We start from the raw sequence: 24,423 nt of genomic DNA on the forward strand, positions 1-24,423 counted from the left end.
AAAGGATTTTTCATAAGGACTCTTAAACCATTCAGTTTTCATTTGGGTTCTCTCTAAGTTTTCCTCGTTTGAATCGAGGTTATACAAGGTCTCATATGCGCTTGAAATCCCGGCAATTTTTATTGTAAAAACATGCAGTAGAAGGAAAATAGAAGGAAAATAAAAACAAATATTTTGACAAATGCAAATGGCGGAAATCGGAAACGACGCTGTAAATATGGAAATATTTCAGCATTTCTATTGCGAAACTAACAACGAGTATTAGTTAAAAGGTTTCTTGTTATCTCAATGTGTTTATTACATTTAATTCGTGTGGGAAATATGATTTGATCGATCATTACGAGACGTAGAAAAAGGGGGGAAAACGGAGGTTGACTGAAATTTTTTAGGACGGAGCCATTTATTTGCGCCTCGATTACATAAAACATTATGTATGGTGCAATACGCTACGGAATCGAGCAACTGGTGTCTTCTTTATTATATGGCAGATAAAACAACAAAATAAATGAAAACTAAAAGTAGTTTTTTTTCAAAATTCAATACAAATGTAATAAATTACACCTTTTACCTGTTAATTACCTGACAATGCAGGTAACCTGATAATAATTTCATTAAAATAATTGCCTAACATTACAGTTCATGCTTTCCTGAGCATTTTTCATGCAATAACTTTCTCTGTATCTCATATAATAAAAAAGATACAGCAGTCTGAAAAAGAATATACTGTTCTAATGAACCAACACAAAAAAAATGCAGCAGCAGCAGCCATTTTTCTATTTTTTTGTGTAGCGTTGAAAGGGTTAAAACATAAATAAAATCACTTTAAATTTTGTTGATGAAAAGAAATAATTTTGAATCAAGGTCAATTTAATATCAAAGAACTGTAAATTGTTATTCATTCCTTACATTATTTATCAGAATACTTTCAATACTTCTCCATTTATTTTGAATACTATGTATTTTTTGTTAAATTTTGTATTTATCTTCATAACCAAAACATGTTATTGACTATAACGTGTAATGAGATCTTTACATCAAAATGCACGAACTGTCGGATATATTTAATATATTCAAGTTTCAAGAGCTATCCATTTACCATGTATATCAAACATTATTGATCATAGCATATATTTTATTTATTTATTGTTTCATTCAGACTTATTAAAACCCATGCAAACATTAATCTGATGTTGAAATATCAAATTCCGTCCGTTTACAATATCATGTAGGTTGTCAATAGTTATTTCATAATAGTGTGTGATATGTTTGTATTTTATAATCTTTTTACAGTAAACATTCCGTCCCTTGGTTTTTAGTCAGTAAGATGTTATGTAATATATTTAAACTTTGGGGGAATATATTTAAAATGGTAGAAAGTTATTCCTTGGCTTTTTGTAATTTTTAGCAATTTTCTTAGTTTCTATATCTGCTTCAAGTGAAGAAGAGAAATGAAGGATGAAAAGGGGGTGATACAAATATTGGAATAATCGGTAAACAATTTAAGAGGCTAGGAAAACTGTTCAAACAGGTCTTAAATTGGAAAAGGGATGAAACTTTAGGGATTTCTATAGATACATACTAATAGACCTATGCCCTATGCCTCCCTTCTCTTCTATTCTCCTTAATTTAGCATTAATACTAAAGTATGTTAAATTTGGTTATTTATTATGCTTTAAATAATTTACTCCAATTGGAGACAAATCAAAATACATTTTATTGTTATGACTCATTCATGTTCCCTTCATTTTATGGCATTGATTGAATCTACAGTCGGTTACAATAAGTCAGGGATCAAAAATGGTGCAGTATCATTCCATAAACATCAGTTTTAACAGTAAGAAATGCAAATGTATATTTATTCACTAAGATAGCTTTATATTTTGTGACAATATTATTTTGTGTAATGTTTACTTAGATTAGATGCATAATTGCAGGCTTTCCTGTTTGATTTAAGTATCTAACTGTACATAAATTCGTGTTTCTGTATATTTCCCATCTCTAATCTTTTTCAAATATGTGAGAATTTATTTCAGTTTGTGGCTTTATAAAAATAAGCCAGTATCATTTTTATGTTTCCATTTTCTCACTTTTATTCTGAAATTATAATCATTTGATTTGTTTATTTCTTTGTTTATTAAAGCAGTATATAACTTGTTTGTTTTGAATGTGTGACTATTAAGAATTTTAATTGAAATAAAATTATTTGTTTATTTATTAAATATGTAAAAATAAAGTATTTAAAAACTCATTTCTTTGATTGTTTGTTGATGTATAAAATTATAGAAGATCATATCACTATCTATTCTTAATGTATTATTGTCATCTGTCTAAATCAACTGTAAATACTTTGATTGATTGGTGTTTAAAGCCACTTTCAGAACTATTGGGCTATTTCTTGTTGGTCATTTTTTGTCTCGCCTTGACGGAGTCAAAAAGCGAGACATACCGGTAGGTATGCTGTTTCCAGCGTCGGCGACGCCGTCAACAATGTACAAGTTTGTGATTAGCTCAGTTTTATGGGGAACCACTAGTGGTATGTCAATGATAATTGGTATGCAGATGTATTACCATTGCCACATCTCATTGCCATGGAGTTTATTTGGCTCCGCCCCCTCAGTCATGGTCTATTGTCTTTGAATGGTTTGCTTACTTTACATGAATTAGTTTGTTATTAGGTCAGTTTATGGAGATCCACTTGTGGTACGTCAATGATAATTAGTATGCAGATGTATTACCATTGCCACATCTCATTGCCATGGATATTTTTTGGCTCCGCCCCCTCAGTCATGGTCTATTGACTTTGAATGGTTTGCTTACTTTACATGTATTACTTTGTGATTAGGTCAGTTTATGGAGATCCACTTGTGGTACATCGATGATAATTGGTATGCAGATGTATTAGCATTGTCACATCTCATTGCTATGGAGATTATTTGGCTCCGTCCCCTCAGTCATGGTCTATTGACTTTGATTGGTTTGCTTACATTACATGTATTAGTTTGTGATTAGGTCAATTTATGGGGATCCACTTGTGGTAGGTCATTGATATTTGGTTTGCAATTGTATTAGCATTAATTGGCACAATTCATTGCCAAAATTACAAAAAGGCGAGACATATCTCTGTGATAACAGTTTATCATTATGTTTTTAACCTAAAATTCTATACAGTTTACATATTAAAGTATGCAAGAAAACTTGACATAAACCATATGCAGTTATTTTGATGCCCAAGAAGCTAGGCAATGTGCATGATAAGTCTTACCTTTGACTGTCTTTCCTTATCATTTCTGTTATACTCATGACTACCCTCTTTATAGACTAGAGGTTACATGACTACCCTCTTTATAGACTAGAGGTTACATGACTACCCTCTTTATAGACTAGAGGTTACATGACTACCCTCTTTATAGACTAGAGGTTACATGACTACCCTCTTTATAGACTAGAGGTTACATGACTACCCTCTTTATAGACTAGAAGTTACAGTACACAGTAACCAATTCATATATACCTCAACTGAAATACAGAGCTATATGCATGTATGCAAATAGTTGTAACTAGTATGTTACATCAATGTTTTCAATACTGTCAAACAATTAAAGGACAATATATCATAATCATTTGTTGTCGAGCCTGCAACTTTTGTTGCAGAAAGCTTGACATAGGGATAGTGATCTGGCGGTGGCGGCGTTAGCTAACTTTTTAAAAGCTTTATATTTTAGAAGGTGGAAGGCCTGGATGCTTCATACTTTGTATATAGATGCCTCATGTTACGAAGTTTCCATCAGTCACATGTCAAATGTCCTTGACCTCATTTTAATGGCTCAGTGTCCACTTGAAAAAAAGTTCAGATTTTTTGTTATGTTGAATTCTCTCTTATAAATAGTAATAGGATAATTATATTTGGTATGTGCAAGGTCCTCATGCCTTTCGGACAGTTTTCACTTGACCTCGACCTCATTTCATGGATCAGTGAACAAGGTTAAGTTTTGGTGGTCAAATCCATATCTCAGATACTATGAGCAATAGGGCTAGTATATTCAGTGTATGGAAGGACTGTAAAGTGTACATGTCAAACCGGCAGATGTTATCTGACCTTGACCTCATTTTCATGGTTCAGTGGTTATAGTTAAGTTTTAGTGTTTTTGGTCTGTTTTCCTCATACTTTATGCAATAGATCTACTATATGTGTTGTATGGAATGATTGTAAGGTGTACATGTTTAGCGGGCAGATGTCATCTGACCTTGACCTCATTTTCATAGTTGAATGGTCAAAGTTAAGTTTTTGAGTTTTTTTTTTTTTTTTATCTTATACTGTATGCTATAAGTCAATTATATTTGGTGTATGGAAATATTTTATGATCTATAGGTCAGTCGCGCAGGTTTTATTGACCTCAACCTCATTTTCACGGTTCATTGCTCAGTGTTAAGTTTTTGTGTTTTGGTCTATTTTTCTCAAACTAGAAGTAATAAGGTCAACTATATTTGTTTTATGGAAGCATTGTTAGCTGTACATGTCTGCTTGGCATGGTTTATCTGACCTTGACCTCATTTTCATGGTTCATTGGTCTTTGTTTAGTTATCTTGGTTAATGTTAATGAATCAGTGAACAAGGTTAAGTTTATGTGACAGTTTTTAATAAAGCTTTATACTTAGGACTATCAACATAATATCAATGATAAGTAAAGAAGGCGAGACATTTCAGTGTGTGCAATCTTGTTATATGGAAGCTAGAGAACTGACAATCCTAGTCAATTAAGGTCAGAGTGGAGGGCACCTGCCATGTGCAGGATTCAAACTCACACATTCAGTATTAACAGGCTGTTGATAGTGAATGAACTACTTAGACCACTTAGTACCAAGGAAAGGCCCCTATTATACTTTGAAACTGATTTGATAGGACAGTACATTTTCTGTGTTTATCATTGTCGAGCCTGCAACTTTTGTTGCAGAAAGCTCGACATAGGGATAGTGATCCAGCGGCGGCTACGGCGTTAGCTAAATTCTTAACAGCTTTATATTTTAGAAGGTAGAAGACCTGGATGCTTCAAACTTTGTGTATAGATGCCTCATGTTACGAAATTTCTGTCAGTCACATGTCCTCGCCCTCATTTCATGAATCAGTGAACAAGGTTAAGTTTTGGTGGTCAAGTCCATATCTCAGATACTTTAAGCAATAGGTCTAGTATATTTGGTGTATGGAAGGACTAAGGTGTACATGTCCAACTCGCAGGTGTCATCTGACCTTGACTTCATTTTCATGGTTCAGTGGTTATAGTTAAGTTTTTGTGTTTTGGTCTGTTTATACTATATCCAATAGGTCTTGTATATTTGTTGTATGGAATGATTGTAAGGTGTATATGTCTAGCTGACAGATTTCATCTGACCTTGACCTCATTTTCATGGTTCAGTGGTCAAAGTTAAGTTCATGAGTTTTGGTCTATTTTTCTAATACTTTATGCATTAGTTCAACTATATATATTTTTATGATCTTTATGTCTGTTACGCAGGTTTTATTTGACCTTGACCTCATTTTCACGGTCCATTGCTAAATGTTAAGCGTTTGTGTTTTGGTCTGTTTTTCTTAATCTATAAGCAATAAGTCAACTATATTTGTTGTATTGAAGAATTGTTAGCTATACATGTCTGTCTAGCATGGTTTATCTGACCTTGAACTCATTTTTATGGTTTGATGATCAATGTTTCATTTTCTTGGTTTATGTTGAGTTTATGTGACAGTTGGTATCCACAATTAAAACAGTTATACCGACTACTGTGTTGTCATTTTGACTATTAGTAGTATTACTATTTACACATAAAAAACTATAGTCATCAATTGTTCATAATGAATTGGTTTAAATTTTTATGTCATAATAGCATTTGTAGTCTTGTGTTCTTGAATAAGGGAGGTTGCATGTTCAAACCCTGGATGAGTCAATCTAAATACTTTATCATGGGTACTTGCTGCTTCTCTTCTGAGCACTATGCATTTGAAAATACCAGTAAGATTAAAGACTGGTCAGCTTAGTCAGAATAATGACTGTTACCTTGCCAACAACCACATTTAAAATCCAGCTAGTGTGTCAATGTTAGTACATGTATAAGTAAGGTTCATATTAATTTCCTTCTTTTAAAACATGTTCTCCTGAATATGCATTTACCGATAATTGACCATTGGGGAAAACACTATTAGTTGACATTTTGTGGCGGTTGACTTACTTTTTGATGAATTTTTCATACTTTGAACTCAGTCTGATCTCCTGTCAGATTTTGATTACCACAATGAAGTTCAACCCATTAAACTGGCAGATGGAAATAAATAATTTAAATGCATCATTCTGTGAACCAAATATAGCTGACCTAATGCTTAAAAGAGACATTATTACAAAAACTTAACACTGACCAATGAATATGGACATATGCCAGACTGAAACTTAACAACAAATAGCATCTGTAAACAAGGCATTCTACATCTGCTAAAATATAAACCATTATACAAAAAGTTTGTGCAATTACTGGATTAGAACCCCAATGTAATGCATTTAACACTTTTGCTGCAGGCTAGACTATCTTGTGGGATTTTCTAATTTTTCCACTGGGTGAATAAAACAAGGTACATAAGTTATAATAGTTTATTTTATTTATACAATTACAGTGTTAAACTATCTACATCTGTGTATCACACTTTTCTCACAATATTGACTAGCATGGTCTTGGTTATTTGGACATCATATGTACACATTCATTCACTGTTAAAACATTCTATTTAAATTGATTAAATCGTGAAACCCACAAATTTGCAATACAAAATATTTCATGATTTAAAACAAGTGTATACAATTTTATGAAAAAGAGACATTATTTGCTGATGTAGAATTCAATTCATTACAGAAAATTAATTGCCATCATCTCACTACACGCCTTTATAAACTGTTAAAGTTATGGGGAAAAAAAGGTCAAGCATTTTTTTCTTATTTTCATTCTTTTTTTCTCTCTCCATTTTGGAATTATATAGTTGAGATAAGTATTGTTTGAACAGCAGTTTCCCCACACAGCAGAATATTCTAAATTGGTACTCCATCTTAGACAATTCACCTCTTCATAATTTAACAATATAAAGGACTATGGGCAATTTTATTGTTCGTACCCCAAAATGATGACAAGGTCACAGCACTGTTTGAATTTTCATTGTAAATGATATTTTTAACCAATCACATCATTTCACTGTTCACTTTTGAAAATATTATCCAGATTGCTATAGATTGAAAAAAGGTAAATAACCTTCAGGTAAGCTGAACCTATAATATCTACTCTTAACCCTATCAGAAATGAATTTCATTGAAAAGTTTATTTACCAAATTTTCTTTACACTGATACTTTTTGGTTATTAATTTATTTTACCAGACTTTTTGACATTACACATATCTGATTAATATTTGAACTATCAGCCTTTTTGAACTTTAACCTTGCAGGTCCTAAATTCATACATGACTATGCCATCAATAATATAACTCCCTCCTTTTAAATAAAATGTCAGCAAAATATACTATTACAAATATATCTCAACATTTAATAGACATGGAGTTCCTAATTTATTGTAATGTACAACATTTACATAAATAATGTGGAATGTTCTCTACTGTTTGTAAATTGATATCTGCTAGCCTATTTCTCTATAAGGTCAGTTGTAATTTTGTAAAATACATAAGGATAATAGTCTACATTTCCCATCATGAGACCTGGAATGTCCATCTGACCAGCCTGAAAAATATAAACATGGATAAATTATATTCAACATTATTGATCTTTCACATAATTCATCTTAACAAAACATAAATTTTGTAAATACCAAGAGCCTTTTTTTTATATTTTCAGGACTAAACCAAATAACTGCAACCAAAGTACATTGAATATTACAAGAGATGATGAGTTGGGTTTTTTTTTATGAAGAAAACGAGTACAAAAATATCATGGAATAAAATATGTTCTTATTAGTCCCAAATATCTTTTTGTGAACAAAGTATCACCAAGAAACACCATAAAAAACATTTCCTTTCAAGTTGTAAAATAATTGATTTTTTAAGATATTTAAATGTAAAAAATGTGTGCCATAGGAAAAATTATCAACAAGGGAAAAAACTCATTTTTAAATTTGTTATAACAATTTGAAACATATTCTATGCCATATATATTGATCACTGTTTTTGTGCAATATATTAAATTTTTTTCGCAACTTTTGATTTTATTAAATTACAGTCTATATTCATTGACTCTTAATATGTGTTTTTATTTTCATGTAAAAACTAGAGGCAGAAGATACCAAGCTGGACAAACCAAAATTCATGATTAGAAGACGGAATTGGGAAGACACTTCTCTTTGAATCTATATTAATGAAAGACAGACTATAGGTCTTCTGCAGTAAATTATTTTTAGCATGGAATTTCCCATATGCCATGGTATTTGCTAGCATACTTCAGCACATGGAATTCCTAAATGACAATTACCCCGGTAGAGGAAAGAAAATCTGAATATATATAAAAATTGTGAAAACATGTCATTTCTTTCATCCCATCAAAATAGACCATTATTACATAAGTAGGAATTACTAAAAATATTCCACTTACCATATCCCCTGACATTGCACTGTTATCAAGATGACTATATAAATCATTCAAAACTTCTCGTAATTTTCTCAGCGATTTCTTATGTGGTAATAATAACATAGCTTGGAAGTTCACTGGTAAACCATATCTACAAATATACATATTATTCTTATTTCTTTCGTACAACTGTAGTTTTTTTTTTATAAATTCACAATTCTTTTTATTGATAAATGAAAATTAAAAATTTGGCTTGAAAAGGGAAGATAACTAAGTTTTTTGATTTAATGTATTTGTATCAATATGTTTTATTGTCATTTTAGAAAAGTAATAATGAAACCATGAGAGTGAGAGAAAAAAATAAAGCAAAACTAAACAGATTTAAAAACAATCTGCACAATGTGTTGTATTTATGAGACAGTCATAAATTTGCCATATATATTGATCACTGTTTTTGTGCAATATATTAAATTTTTTTCGCAACTTTTGATTTTATTAAATTACAGTCTATATTCATTGACTCTTAATATGTGTTTTTATTTTCATGTAAAAACTAGAGGCAGAAGATACCAAGCTGGACAAACCAAAATTCATGATTAGAAGACGGAATTGGGAAGACACTTCTCTTTGAATCTATATTAATGAAAGACAGACTATAACAAGAATGTATCCAAAGTACACGGATGCCCCATTCAAACTATAATTTTTCATGTTCAGTGGACAGTGAAATTGGGAAAAATATCTAATTAGGCATTAAAATTAGAAACATCATATCATAGGGAACATGTGTGTTAAGTTTCAAGTTGATTGGACTTCAATTTCATCAAAAACTACATTGACCAAAAACTTTAACCTGAAGCGAGACAGATAGACGAACAAACAGACGCACAGACCAGAAAACATAATGTCCTTCTTCTATTGTAGGTGTGGCATAAAAATAAGGAGATGTGGTATAATTGCCAAACACACAACTATCTACCAACGACAAATGAAGTGCATGTAAGCAATCAAAGGCAACCGTTTGGCTTTCCACAGTAAAGAAATCCATACCATACAGTTAGCTGTAAAACGCCCTAACATGAAAAGTATGAAACAATTCAATTGAGAAACTAAAGGCCTAATTTATTACAGTTATTTACCTTAGAACTGATTCTACAAACACTCTTAATGCTTTGACATGTATCCAAGCAGTAAAACATTCTCCAAAGTTAACTTTTAACCACTTCACTAATGGTCCCTGCAAAAACAACAAGTTAAATGCATTAAGTTATGAACAATTAAAAGATGTAAAAGACGCATTTGATAACTGGTTCTATTTCTGGTCATTTAATACTAACTTGAATCTCATAAATGCACTGGTTCATAAAATGGATCTTACACTAAGTAAATTAACCAGGGAAGTACTTTTAGAGGGTATGCTGATTGTATTTGGTTTTGTAACTTCTCTATGCAACTAAATGTCTTTTTAAAATGAAACAAATTATTTTTTATGAAAGTCTTACTTGTAGTTTTTGCTGAAATATCAGAAATCAGTTTTTTTATAATATATAGTTATAAAACTTGATAATATCATTATTTTAAACTTACATATTGCTTTTTCTTATCAGCTTCTAATTTGTTAATTTCAGTTTTACCAGCAGCCATTTCAGTCTCACTGTACTGAAAATCACGAACATTAAATCTGAAAATAAAAGATTTCTGTATCAATGAAAAGACTTTCGGCAAAAGGGATTGATTTTTTTTTCAATTTTTAATCAATGCTTGAGTTTTAAGCTAAAAACAAAATACATATGTTTGTATTATCAACAAACACATATGAGAATATTTTATCTGATTATTGAGTACCTTTACATCAACTTATACCTACAAGGTAAATTGTCAATTCTTTGCATAATAAGCTAATACATTCGACAAGCAATTTCATTCCAAGATACTGTGAAAAAAAACATATTAAAGCTAGAATAAGCAAAATACCAGCAACTTAAAGCTTTTTATCTATTTTTCCACCATTATTAAATTGTTATGGGAAACACAAGAAAAAAGTATTCTCCGAACTTTAAAGGACAGGCATTCTACCGTTATGTACTGAGAAAGATTTTGTGAAAGATTTACCATGTACCCCTTTATAGTTTACAAAAAGACTTTCAATACAAGATGCATACCTCCTTTTGTAGAATAAATACGAAAAAGACAATATTAGGCTATAAGAAATCTCATTTTCATTTGGTTCAATTATTTAAAGTAAGAAACACACAATACAATTTGAAGGGGTGAAAATTATTACACAAATTTCAATGGAAATTTTGGAGTATACAAAGAGCAGGTAGAGAGGAATAAATAAAGAAACATTGGTAACAGAAGGACAAGTAATTCAAGTAATTTTAATTTTGAGTTATGTCTATATTTACTTGTTTTCTCTACAGGACTAGTAATTTTAATTTTGAGTCATGTCTATATTTACTTGTTTTCTCTACAGAACTAGTAATTTTAATTTTGAGTCATGTCTATATTTACTTGTTTTCTCTACAGAACTATTAATTTTAATTTTGAGTTATGTCTATATTTACTGGTTTTCTCTTCAGAACTAGTAATTTTAATTTTGAGTTATGTCTATATTTACTGGTTTTCTCTTCAGAACTAGTAATTTTAATTATTAGTTATGTCTATTATTAGTTATGTCTATTATTAGTTATGTCTATTATTAGTTATGTCTATATTTACTTGTTTTCTCTGCATTTGTGTCTGAACTCATCCACAACTCTTCTAAACACTGTCACAGAGACTAAACAATTCTCATCATCCTCATATAAAATCCTGTAAAAATAATTAATCAACTATATGAAAATGTATCATATGCAAAGCACTCTATTGAAGCTACACATCACATCTTCTAAAGTTTTTTAAAAAGTTTTTCAGAACATTGTCTAACCCCTGCTATTGTTGCTGTCTAAGTAAAAATGTAAGGTTGACTGCTAAAAGCTAAGTCCTATTTATCAGTATAAAATGAAATAGAAACAAGAATGTGTCCTAAGTACACGGATGCCCCACTCGCATTATCATTTTCTACGTTCAGTAGACCGTGAAATTGGGATAAAAAATCTAATTTGGCATTTAAATAAGAAAGATCATAACCTAAGGAACATGTGTACTAAGTTTCAAGTTGATTTGACATCAACTAAATCAAAAACTATCTTGACCAAATTCTTTAACCTGTAACTTGCACTATCATTTTCTATGTTCAGTGGACCATGCAATTGGGGCCAAAAGTCTAATTTGGCAATTAAATAAGAAAGATCATGTCATAGGGAACAAGTGTACTAAGTTTGAAGTTGATTGGAATTCAACTTCATCAAAAACTACCTTGACCCAAAACTTTAACCTGAACGAACGAACGAACAGAAGGACGGATGGACGCACAGACCAGAAAACATAATGCCCCTCTACTATCGTAGGTGGGGCATAAAAAATGTTTTGCTTTTGATCATTTGAAAGTTTTTCCAAGCTTCAAAAATATCCATGAGGTTTGACAAAGTTATTGAGGCGGCCAATCAAGTTTGACCTAGCAGATGATACCTGTTATACTGCATGCATATCAAGATGCATTGAATATAATGTATCTGTGTACAAAATCTCACTTAGATATCATTAGCACTTATTTAGAAGTTGACCGTATGTCTCTAAGGTAAGAAAAGAAAAGCCATTTTCATTATGAACAGAGACTTTATCTATTCCTTAAATTTTTTTACAGATAAATTATATCTTGATGAGATTTTTTGTTTTGAATTAGTATTTTTTCTGTCACTACAATATCAGTGGAAACTATTCTGGTTCACTTAATTTTTCTTTCTTGCTATTTTGTGTGTGTGAGAGTGGATGACATTGAAGCAAGAAGAAGTTTACCTAGAGGATCTTGGTACAACCATGTCTGTTAGTTGTTCATATTTAGCTGCCCATTCATGGTGGAATGATCTGAAATAAATAAAGACAAGTTATCAACCTTAATGATGTTTTTCATAATAGCGAGATAATATTCTTGAAAAGTCCCAAGATAGATTATATTGAAATCTTTATAAACATACATGTAGATACCAACCCCCTTTTGACACACTCAGTAAGAATCTATCAAATTTTCCGTAATTTTGAAAAGTTTTCAGTAATCATTCAAAATATGCATTTACCAAAAACATTACTGATGAGTTGCAAAGTGATGTGCACTAACATGTTTGGTTAAACATGTTATCTGTAGTATATATTCATTAATTGTTCAGACATTCTCGACTCATACATTTTTCGTTTTGTCAAGGAGAAGTAGAGAAAAGGGGAAAGCTACTTCATAAATTCAAATTTGACTCTTTGGAAGTCAGTTAATTACCAAACGATAGGTTGATAACTCAAAAGAAACCTGAAGCATTACATTGGCGTTTTTTACAAAATTGAAAGTAGATGACTGGGAATCCATAACTATTCGACTTTGATTCTTATAGCCTAGTTTTGACCCCAGAATAGGAAATATTATGGAAAAATCCTAATGGTTGGCCACTATGTATAAAGCGTTCTTTGTCATGTCAGTTTTTAAGTTTCAAGTAACATGCTTTAGATTAAAATGTTGCAATGTTTTTCATTGCACAAATTGAAATGGGATAGGTTTCACAAAAATAAAAACTACCATTTAAAACTTTGAAAGCTTTTTTAACTGTATTTCTTTGAAATCACATTAATATACCTTGAATATTTAACAAAATATATGTACAGTTATCTTCAATTTAATGCAATGATGAAGTTACTCTTTGCCTATCATGATTTTGGAACAACTGTGTCTGTCAGTGTCTTATATCAAACTGTTATATCATTTTCTTGTCGAGTGAAATATTATAGGCGAATAACCTATAGTTAAAGCTTTGTAAAATATCTTACTTAGGGACTACCACCAGCAGTGTCTGTAAGTATTCAGAGTCCAGTACAAAGTCCTCCTTCTTTACCAAGTCTCCTAAATTTCTGGTTAGTAAACTTCCACTGAAACAATATCATAAAACTTATCAGTGTTTTTTTTAAGTGTATACAGCATTGCCCCAATTATAATAGTTGATTGCTTTTTTTTTTTTTAAATTTTATGTATTTTAATAGTTTACTTTTTACACATTATGATTTGGATGGAGAGTTGTCTCATTGGCACTCATACCACATCTACATATTTCTAATCAACTATTCTACAAATTGTATGTGTGTTATTGATATTTAAAGAAAAAAAAAGAAAAGAAAAATTGGTTCAGCATATCATAAAATGTATGAAACAAACTATTTTGGCTAAAAAAAATGTTTAGTACTTAACCTTATACATTCACATAAACATCATTATGACTTTGAAAATATACATTTACTTTCACGTAACAATTTCTCACTTTATAAAGATAATTGTACTTACGTAGCTTTTCTTTCCAAGTTCTGTAGATTTCCCTTTAAACTGTTGTATGCCTGTGATTTAGTTCTAAGATCTGTTTCTATCTGGGACACTTGCTGTCAACATATATAAACAATTATTTTACATGTGTAAGTTCCTTTTTGTAAAAAATTGAGGTCTTGAACATGAAGTTATCATATAAAATGCAATTTGTTTCTATGTTGTATTTGGTGTAGTGTTTTGTAAGTTTATCTTATCTTAACTTGAAATTCTAAAAATATAATTTTAAAAGCCAGATTTCCTCCAAAATGATGTTCCACAAAAAACTTTATATTGAATGTAACCATTTTTTGCAAAATTGGTGAGAAAAGTGATTTTATATGAAACGTTTATAATTATTAATGCCAAATTTGTATTTAAATTTGACCGTCAGAGCACTTTCATAGGGAAACAAATAATATGCAAATCAACTGAAAACTAAAACTAGGCAAGTACAACAGTGGGTAATACATGTAATAGCTAACCTAAATTTCAACAAGCAAGCTCAAATGAAAATTCACCACAGCATTTTTTCTGTCCATGGTCATCAACAAAACCACTTTAACTATCTTAGTTCTAATTCTGATCATAAATGGGATAAGAAACTGTTCCTTGTCTTACCGTTTTAACTAGCTTAATCAGTGAGATATAAAACCAGGTTTAATCCATCATTTTCTATGTAAGGAAAAGCCTGTTCCAAGTCAGGAATTTGACAGTTGTTTGATGTGTTTGAGCTTTTAATTTGCCATGTGATAAGGGATTTTCTGATTTAAATTTTCCTTGAAGTTCTGTACTTTTTTTGTATCTAGTCTGTACAAACCTTTCCAATAATTTCTGCAATATTCTTCAATGACTGCTTGATTGGATATTTGGCTAGATCCCACTGAAACCTTGTCAAATAAGTCACCAAGTCAACTGAAATTAACAAAAGGTAAAAGTCAACAAAATATTTCATCTCTTAAGGAGGCTTTAGAGTATAAAATTTCAGAAAAAAAATAAACATTTATTTTTCATTACAAATTTTATTTATTACCTTTATTAGTTGTTACTTTACCATATGGTACAAAAATCATTAAAACAAATCAATTTGTGTTGGCCCAAGATGACTTTTGAAATGTATATATCATTGAAAAAGCTCCAAATTATCTCCCTTTGGTGCCAAAAAAATGGCATTTTGTTTGCATTAAAATTGAAATATATTTTTTAACTCATCAGTGACTGTAATTAGGTTCTTTCATTCGATATGACCCCTATTTCTCCTATTAGTTCAACAGAAAAAAGGTACCTTTACAAAAATGTATGCTTTTTCGAAGGCGTAACTGAACGGTAACCCCATTATTTTATTTTATTTTACTATTAAGTATAAGATAAAGTTCCTTTATAGAAAAATTTAGGGAAATCCTATATTAAAAAAAAATTGATTTAGACCAACGAGCCACCTTAAAGGAGAGCTTAAGACATACAAATACAATAAATATCATTGCTTAGGAAAAGTCATATTAATTTTAAATTACTTATTATTTTCATTTCAATTAATAAATTCCGAGAAGGACTTTAAATGAGTGCATGAACTGATGACAAATAGAAAGTATAGGGTAAGTTGTTAGCTTCCAAGTAAAACTGTAGCACCAACAAACATAGTACATGATAATTTGGTGATCAGCAGTTCTAATTTAGGAGTATTAAGGATGTATAGATTAAATTTCATGTATTTTGTCAGTTGATTTTTATTATATAAGGTTTTTTTTCATGAATGACGGGTATATGCCAAGTTTCAAATGTTTCATGAAAATAAAATTTAACAGAGTTCAAGGTCATAAAGTATTTTCCATTTATTGTGAAATCAAGTTTAATTAACATTCTACCATGCACATATATTGTATCCTCATACCACCCTTTATTTATCAATGTAATGTTTGTTGAAAGGCTACACTTTGAGACATATTTTGTGCATGAAAGTTATGCATTTTATATCATTAGTAGAATACATGTAGTTTATGCTGTCTTTATTGATTATCAGTCACTGACCTCCATTTGCTACTAAATTTTCTTGAAGTTTGTCCCTCTGTGCTTCCAAAACATCTCCTAAATACTGTGCTATCTTCTTGGTTACACTGTTAAACAATAAAAAACAAAATGAAACAAATCGATAAACAATCTCCAAATTTAAAATTTTCATTCCTATAACATACTGGAAGGCAACCTTGGCATATTAACATCACTTAGATTAAATATAGAATAGGAATACACACAGTAAATCACTCTTCTGGGTTAACAGTACTCCACAAGCTGTTTAGTTCTTATATTGGTGGTTGGTAGTAATAATGGTAAAAAGTAGAGACTATGCTGAAGGGTTCAATATAAAGTATAATCAAATGATCACCTTTCACAGTAAGCATCTAACTTTCCAAGGTCATCTGATAAACCAACTAATATGTCTAAAGTTCCAACCTGTGGAGAAAAAAATCTTTTAAAAAACAATCAATTATAGGTTTGACAACAAATAAAATAAATGCATTAAAAAATTTAAGGAAATCAAATATTTACGATTTTTTTAATAGGATTATATGGAAAATGTGAATCATCTAAAATGATGCAACAACAACTTTATCTTTTTATAATATTTTCTGCTTGGCATTAAAAATAAAAAAACGATTTCATTGGCTTTCTTATAAATGTTGTATTTAGAGCTTGGTGAATATACATTATATATATATGAAATGGACATCCAGGAAGAAAAAGGGCTGGGCTTTTGAAGTTGACAAAATTGTAAATAGTTTAAACATTAGAGATATTGTATACGACTTGTCTTATTCCATAAAAACTGCTATGAGAACTGTTATTGAAAAATTGGTAGAACTCGACGTTACAGAGTGGCACAGAGAACTTTTCAATGATAGGCGCAATATACAAAATGGTAATAAATTACGCACATGTAGACTGTTTAAAAACAATGTAAAAACTGAACCGTATGTTTGCCTAAATATGGCTAGGCCGGAAAGACGAACTATGGCTCTGTTTCGGTCCGGTGCACTACCCCTTGCCTACGAGATCGGCAGGTACTCCAGGCCGCCTATTCCGGTAGAAGAAAGACTCTGTGTGTTTTGTAACCTTGATATTGTAGAAAATGAAAAACACTTTCTTCTTGAATGTGAACTTTATAGTGACTTACGGTATAATTTATTTTCCGAATGCTCTAAATATATTGATAACTTTAGCAATCTTGATATGGACGATAAATTTATACAAATCATGAACTGTTCGAGTATCCAACACTATTTGTGTAAAATATTACATAAGTTTTTTATTCGAAGAAAATTATTTTCATAGTAAATATATTTTAATCAGAATTTATAACTGTTCTTAATTTAACATACATATTTTTACCAGTAGAAAATTTTAATACAGGCAGTAATTTTTAAACTTTATATTACATTGTATACGTCAATTTTAACAATGATAGTCAAGAAATTATTATATATTCAGATTTTTAATTTGTTTTTAAAATACTTTGATAACGGAAAATTTTACAAGTATAAGAACTACGATATAGGAAAATTTTATAAGTATAAGAAACAATTTTAATGAGTAACTGAATGTTTAGTTGTTTTATCTAGTGATCATTAATTGTATAAAGTTTTATACTGTTAGTGTCTCATAAGTCAGTATTTATGGCTGGATATTGATTGTTTTATGTGTAAATATTATAATTGTTGTATATGTTTTATGGCAATCAATATGTGACACTTTAATAAACAAATTTATATTATTATATATAAATGGCCAGGGTATTGCTTATTTTGATATAAAAGTGTGATACTAATTTCTTTGGCATGACACTTGATATGTCTTTCTGTCATCAATCGTATACATATTTGCTCTTTCCCTTAACTGACCATGCAGGCATGATCAAAACATGTATTTTGCATCTTGTTAACTCAATGGTGTTATACAGCCGGGCAGTAAACCAAGCACATTTACTATATATATATATGCAGCACTGAGAACACAGAAGCAATAAAGTACAGCAGTTTGTCCCAACAAAATTAATGTATAATTTAGCTTTACAAATTTTAGAAATCTCATATATTTATACCTTTAGATCAGGAATAGCAAACTTATAGTTTGTAGATAGCATGTTCTGATTAGCTGTTGTCATGCATAATTTGTCAAAAGTTTGTTGACATGTTTTATCTCCAGGGGCTGATACCAACCAAAACTCTGCCATGGTTCTCACAACTGAAAAAGTAAAAAAACACATTTTCCATGTAATCTAAATTATTACAGACATTTATCAGCATGATCAGATATTTGTTAATTACATTGTTTTATGGGATACATTTCTGTTTAATATCTCCTTTTCTTTTTCATTCATGCAAGATGTAATAACTTAATTCAAAAAGGTGTTTACAGGTGTTATCGAATTCAAGAACAATGTATTTTTACTGAAATTACTTAGGTTACTGCTGAGTCACGATGCATTTTCCTGAGGTAAAAATACACTGTGAGGAATAGATTCAAATGTACAATGTATGTTTAAGGACCTGGATAATTCTGCATAGTTGAAATTTTTCAGTTTAAAATATGAAAATTAATCAATGAGAGACTTATTAACACAGAAATTATATAACAAATTTACATGAAGTAAAAAAAATGATGCACCTAAATTGTTTCTAATTTTGTTTTAAATTTGCATCTGTGAAATTCAGACCGTTATATTACAATTTTATCTTCAATGTATATTTTTCTATAGTTAATAATGGCTTGTACAAATCAATCAATCTATCAATCAGTACACGTAAACAGATATAGGGTAACGGAATCTGCCATGGTTTGCAGATTGCTGTTTCCTTAGAACTTTTTCTTCGTTAATTTCTAGAAAGCAACTGATAATGATAAACCTGTAGAATGTCACACGCTGGTGTGTACATCACTTGGCATGTTTCAAGTTAATTAACACATCATTATATTGTGTGCAGCAATACATATTTGAAGTGAGGTCATAGTACTATACAGTTCTTGTAATTATGATACTTCCATGGTCAAGCTGACATTTGCTCATTGTTGAAGGCTGTGTACAGTGACGTATTGTTGTTAAATTTGAGTCATTTTGGTCTCTTCTGGAGAGTCGTCTCATTGGCAATCATACCACATCTTTTTTTATATGATGACTTTAATGTATCCTTTCAGGTTATTCCCTAGTAATTTCTACATGTATGCAATTAGGATGCAGGTCCATTAATATATCCACTTTCTTCCAACCCGTACACTGTCTCTTGCCTGCTGCAGTTGTTTAGTTTAATATGTACTACCCGGTAGAAACAACAAATTCCGATCCGCTTCGGCATAATGGTGATAAATTGACTATTTACACTCACCTCTGCTCTACAATGAAACAATTTAGTGGATTTTTAGGAAAAAAAGGCTTAACTGGAAATAAATGTCCAATTCAAGAAGGTTGATTATATGAAAATCAAATGTAAAAAACTAAGAAAATCATCGAAACATATTCCTCTCACGTGAAAATATGTTCGGAATAATATTATGATTGACTTTTTCTTTGATTAGAACGTATCTCTTTTGGAGTATTCCGAAATAGCTGTGTCTAAAATACAAAACAAATTACGGATATGACTGCGATTTGTTTGCGCTTTTGTTAGTATTTTTGTTTGTTGCGTTTCGGGTAATATGTTTTAATTATTCGATTTATTTGTGGTTTGTGATTTTTTTGGCAAGGGAGTATTAAGTGCAGTATTGCAAAGCATGTATGGAACGGATATGAACTCTGCGCCGGAGATTGTCCCTCTAATTGACGTCTAATTTTTGGCCTCTCTAATCCGGCGACGTCCAATTTTTACTACGGCTTCTCGAATCGACGTTCGCAAAGATCCAAGGCGCCGATATATCATTTGGGCCGACATGCCGTATTATATGAAATATCTAAACAAATGAATAAAACTGCAAATGAGGACTGAGAACTGAAAATTGTCCAATAGAAGATGCAATAGATCAATATAGTTACAACCAAAACATACATTTATTAAGTGTGACAAAAAAAATATATTAAACAATAATTTTCTAAATTTATTATTACCGATGTTTACAGGTTGGAATATCAATTTTTTAAGTAATTTAATAGATTATTGAAGAAGAAGAAAACGGCGAGATGTGGAGTGATTGCCAATGAAACAACTATGCATTATAGTTCAAACGAAGTGATGTAAGCAATTATAATCAATCGTACTTCCTACAACAACGATTAAGTTGGCAATTAAAGGCCATGATATGAAAAATGCAAAACAATTGGAACTAAACACTAACGGTCTTACTTATATCAACACAATTCCGAAAAACAGATATGACAGACATAAACCAGGGACAACCACTGGCCAACAGGCGCATAACATGTTTTGCTAGGTTAAACATGTTTTTAAGCGCGTAACCCTTACTGACTGGAACAGTGTTGTAACAGCTCAATTTTAAAAAAAACATAATGCCTATCTATTTGTTTGTTTCACTGCAGGAGTAAAGCTATACATTTGTTGAAAAATATCTTAAAGTTGGCCTTACCTCTTCATTTTGCCCATTGTTGAAAACTGAATGTTGCCGTCATATGTCGTTTTGTTTTCTTTGTCGTTGATTTCTCATTGATGTATACTCCTATGTCATTTATCAATATGAATATGAACGAAATTCGTCAACGTAGATCGACTAGATTAGTTTCTTTCAAGATTAAAAAAACAAGAAAATGTGGTATGATTTTCAATTAGACAAATATCCACCAGAGTTAAAATAAAATGAATGTGAGCAATTATAGGCAACTGCATGGCATTCAACAAAGATAACAAAAAACAACAACATATGGTTATGCTAAAGTTGATAAAAAGCCACATGGAAAATGTAAAATTATTTTAACTAAAAAGTTACTTAAGCCTGATTTAGTGTTAGTTTGGTAAGTTTATTATTCATTGATATTGGACACCGATTATGGACGTCAATTAGAGGAACAAATTATTGGACGTCGATTTGAGAATGTGACGTCAGATTTGGACGTCGATTTGAGGATCAAAACATTGGACGTCGATTTGAGAATGTGATGTAAGAATTGGTCGTCGATTTGAGGAACGAACGATTTGAGGAACGGACGTCGATTTGAGACCAGACGTGGAAATGAGTCTAACAAATATATCAAATCTTTGGTATAAAAAACGTGACAAATAGTGATGGTGCTTTGAAATGGTCTGAACTTTGTGCTTTCGAGAAACGAAACCTATAGGTTAATTCATATAATCCTTATTCGGTTTCCGTAAGAGTCTATACAAAAAATACAAAACAATGTTTTTAATCCTTTACATGTCAGGAAAATAACCATTATAACAAAGTTTATGAAACTGAAATTAATTTGAGCCTCGGTGGAACTATTCGTTTAAAAAAGGTCTTCCTTATCAGGTTCTACAACCTAAATAACTGCACACACTCGAACAAGTGTCATCCAACCCATAACTCGGGCTACAAATACAAGAAGATCTTAAATGGAAAGAACAATTTACAAACACATGCAACAAAGCAAGTACCACATTAAGTTATCTGAGGGAAACCTACAACATTGCCCTAGGGAATACCGGAAAATAGCATACTAGTATATGATATATAGCTCTCGTAAGATCTATCATGGAGTACGATCAATTATTTGGGACCCATGATACCGACAAAAAGACATTCGACAAATTGGAATCCATATAAAAAAGAGGGGCGAGATGTATCATCAAAGACTACAAATCAACGGATGAAGGATGTATGACCAAAATGCTATCAGAACTTCAGCTTCCGTCACTACAATGAAGACGACAACAGCAACGACTGATTTTCTTTTTTTAAAGTGATTGAGGGGAAAAAAAGGGGCTTCCTCCAGACATCTAATGAAATTCCATAGACCCAAACGACAAACAAAAGCAACAATATTTAATAACTTTGTAAATAAGAACATTATAGAACAACAAGTCCGTAAAATCAAACGGGCGATCATAGTTCCCAACAGTAAGACTGGCCAGTATAAAAACTCTATTTTAGCTAGTGCGCACTGAGTAGATTGGGACCATCTAGAGGACTCGGTCACTACAGCCGATGGGTTCTATCACAACATAAAAAAAGAGAACAGAAATTGGTTATTAGAACATATCCATGGTCATCTTGGACAGCAATTTCCCATAATGGTCAACCCACTCATGATGGTGCCGAAAAGAACGACTCAAACTTTATTATTAGGAACCAAGTAGATTCAATATCTACCTTGTAAACAGCAATCGTATCATGAAAGGACTCGTAGAACGAAACGAAATCTCCGGATAAATATAAAATTATTACAAATACTCCTTTTCATCTCATTGAATCACTGGTTGATGTTAAAATAGCAGTTTTGACATCTATTAAGCTGTGTTTGCAACACACATGTTCTGGATAAAAAAAAAAAGTGAAATGCAGGAGAAACCCCTGGACGTCATGAATAAATAGTGCTCGATACCATGAGATTATTTTCATAGAAATTTGGAGATATCATGCATAATTAATGAATATATGGCGTAACAAACATATTTAGATTAGCGAATACAGAAATTATATTTTAAACATTCTATTTAAAATAATTTAATTTTCAACTGTCAAATTGTTTTAAAATATAAAAACAGTGTTATTTAAAGGGATATTAATATATACAAAATACCTTTAATGAACATTAATTTTCACAAAGACGGTTTAAGGTCTTCAGATGGTAACAGTATATAAGTTATTTATGACGATATCAATGAGAGTTAAAATTAACGTAAGAAAAGTTTCAATTTATAAGTCTAAAGTCACTCGTTTAGAATTATGCTGAACCAAAATTTTGTGCAGCGATATAACCATGATAACTACGACACCTTTTAAATGTTTCTTTATTCCTTGTATGACTCTGGCCCTTGTCACCTATTAAGACTGCAAGAGTTTTTTTCGAAGTTACGATGTGTGTCATCCTGGTAATTATAGAGGTTTTAGCGCCACAAACAAATTGACCAATTTGGAATTTGGTGGATAGTTGTCTCATTTGAACACATATCACATTCATATCCACTTACACTGCATGTATTTGCTTAATAAATTACTAATAATATGAGCACTCGCCAATAGTTTAGATATTATTTGTAAAACAAATAAGACAAATATTCAAAACCTGAAACTCAACTAATAGCCGGCGCTAAAATGTCCCGAGCCACAGCCACCACTGAAAACTACACATGAAATATACCGGGCGACGGTTCAATCGTTCACTCTGGGCGAGTAAATGGGCGCAGGACATTTTAACGAACATCCTTGAACTATACTGCGAGACATCTTAGCGCAGACATAATATCCCATTTTAGCGAAAAATTATTCCGTTGGTTGTTCTTGGTTGGAAACATTCAAACGTGTATTTCCTAAGGTCAATTTTGCGTTTGAATAAGACTCGAAATACTTGAGGAAGATCGGGACTATCGCATAAATTCACGCAGGAATTACAATGGACTTGAAAAGTTTATGTCGTAAATTCACTATTTTTTTTTTAATATTTAGATTGATTAAAAATGCAATAATGGTTATTTTGTTACTAAAAATTATTAGCGTGATAATGTGTATCAGTGAAAGGCTTAAAATGACATTTCACCTAATTTTACCATTTTCCCGACAACATTTTCGGCCGTTTTAATGCAAAATATTTGTTTTCTTTACCGGTGACCTATATCTTTTATTTGCTTATTCTTTGAAGCTATTTTTCAGCTTTTTATATTACAGTTTGGGACCAATTGTCACAAACTGGGTCTTTTTATATTCCGATAAAAATATGTCAACACCTCGATTGTCTCAATTTTCCTGATCATTTCATTGAAAAATGGTCCCTCCTACATGTATACGGTACCTGTTAAAAAAAAAATGTGTAGGTTCTTTTTTTAGCTTAAATGGTCCGGGACCTCCTATTTTTATTTTCGACCATTTTAATTTACTCGCTGTAAATATTAAAATAACAAAATACGGCAGTTCTGACAGAAACTTCGAATAGACCCGAGCCACCTTTAAAGTATGCTGTACTGATTTTTACGTTGTTTGCATTTCAATTTTGGTTCATTCCAGCGAAATAAATGTTGTTGAACCATACTGATCTACGTTGTTCTCGATACCATAATCAAATTGCATGCAACACTATATCAAAATAAGAATTAAAGATGAATATACACCTTAATCTAAGACAGATTAAGCGAAGGAGGAATGGTTACAGTTCTTTCTCCATTTTATGAAAAAAATTGTATAAGGTATAGAGGGGTAAACAAGTACCTGCATGTGGCTGTATTGTAATAAAATATTACATTTATTTATAC

General features: G+C 31.1%; 1 protein-coding gene across 3 annotated transcripts; it reads right to left on the reverse strand.

Moving 5' to 3' along the window:
* Window positions 1-6,618: 6,618 nt before the first annotated feature.
* On the reverse strand, window positions 6,619-19,592 carry LOC134685137 (V-type proton ATPase subunit C 1-A-like). 3 transcript variants are annotated; one of them, XM_063544604.1, is made up of 13 exons: window positions 19,417-19,592; window positions 18,135-18,277; window positions 16,422-16,489; window positions 16,067-16,152; window positions 14,859-14,953; window positions 14,024-14,115; window positions 13,516-13,614; window positions 12,502-12,570; window positions 11,323-11,415; window positions 10,189-10,282; window positions 9,741-9,838; window positions 8,626-8,752; window positions 6,619-7,761 (listed from the first exon to the last, which is right to left on the reverse strand). In XM_063544604.1, the coding sequence occupies exons 2-13, from the start codon at window positions 18,264-18,266 to the stop codon at window positions 7,666-7,668; spliced, it is 1,149 nt and encodes a 382-aa protein (XP_063400674.1). In that variant the 5' UTR covers window positions 18,267-18,277; window positions 19,417-19,592; the 3' UTR covers window positions 6,619-7,665. The 3 variants fall into 3 exon arrangements, with proteins under 3 accessions (XP_063400674.1, XP_063400675.1, XP_063400676.1); XM_063544605.1 differs by lacking the exon at window positions 19,417-19,592 and adding an exon at window positions 19,307-19,326; XM_063544606.1 differs by lacking the exon at window positions 19,417-19,592 and adding an exon at window positions 19,251-19,269.
* Window positions 19,593-24,423: the final 4,831 nt, after the last annotated feature.

Source organism: Mytilus trossulus, chromosome 9, assembly GCF_036588685.1.
Source record: "Mytilus trossulus isolate FHL-02 chromosome 9, PNRI_Mtr1.1.1.hap1, whole genome shotgun sequence".
Classification (NCBI taxonomy): domain Eukaryota; kingdom Metazoa; phylum Mollusca; class Bivalvia; order Mytilida; family Mytilidae; genus Mytilus; species Mytilus trossulus.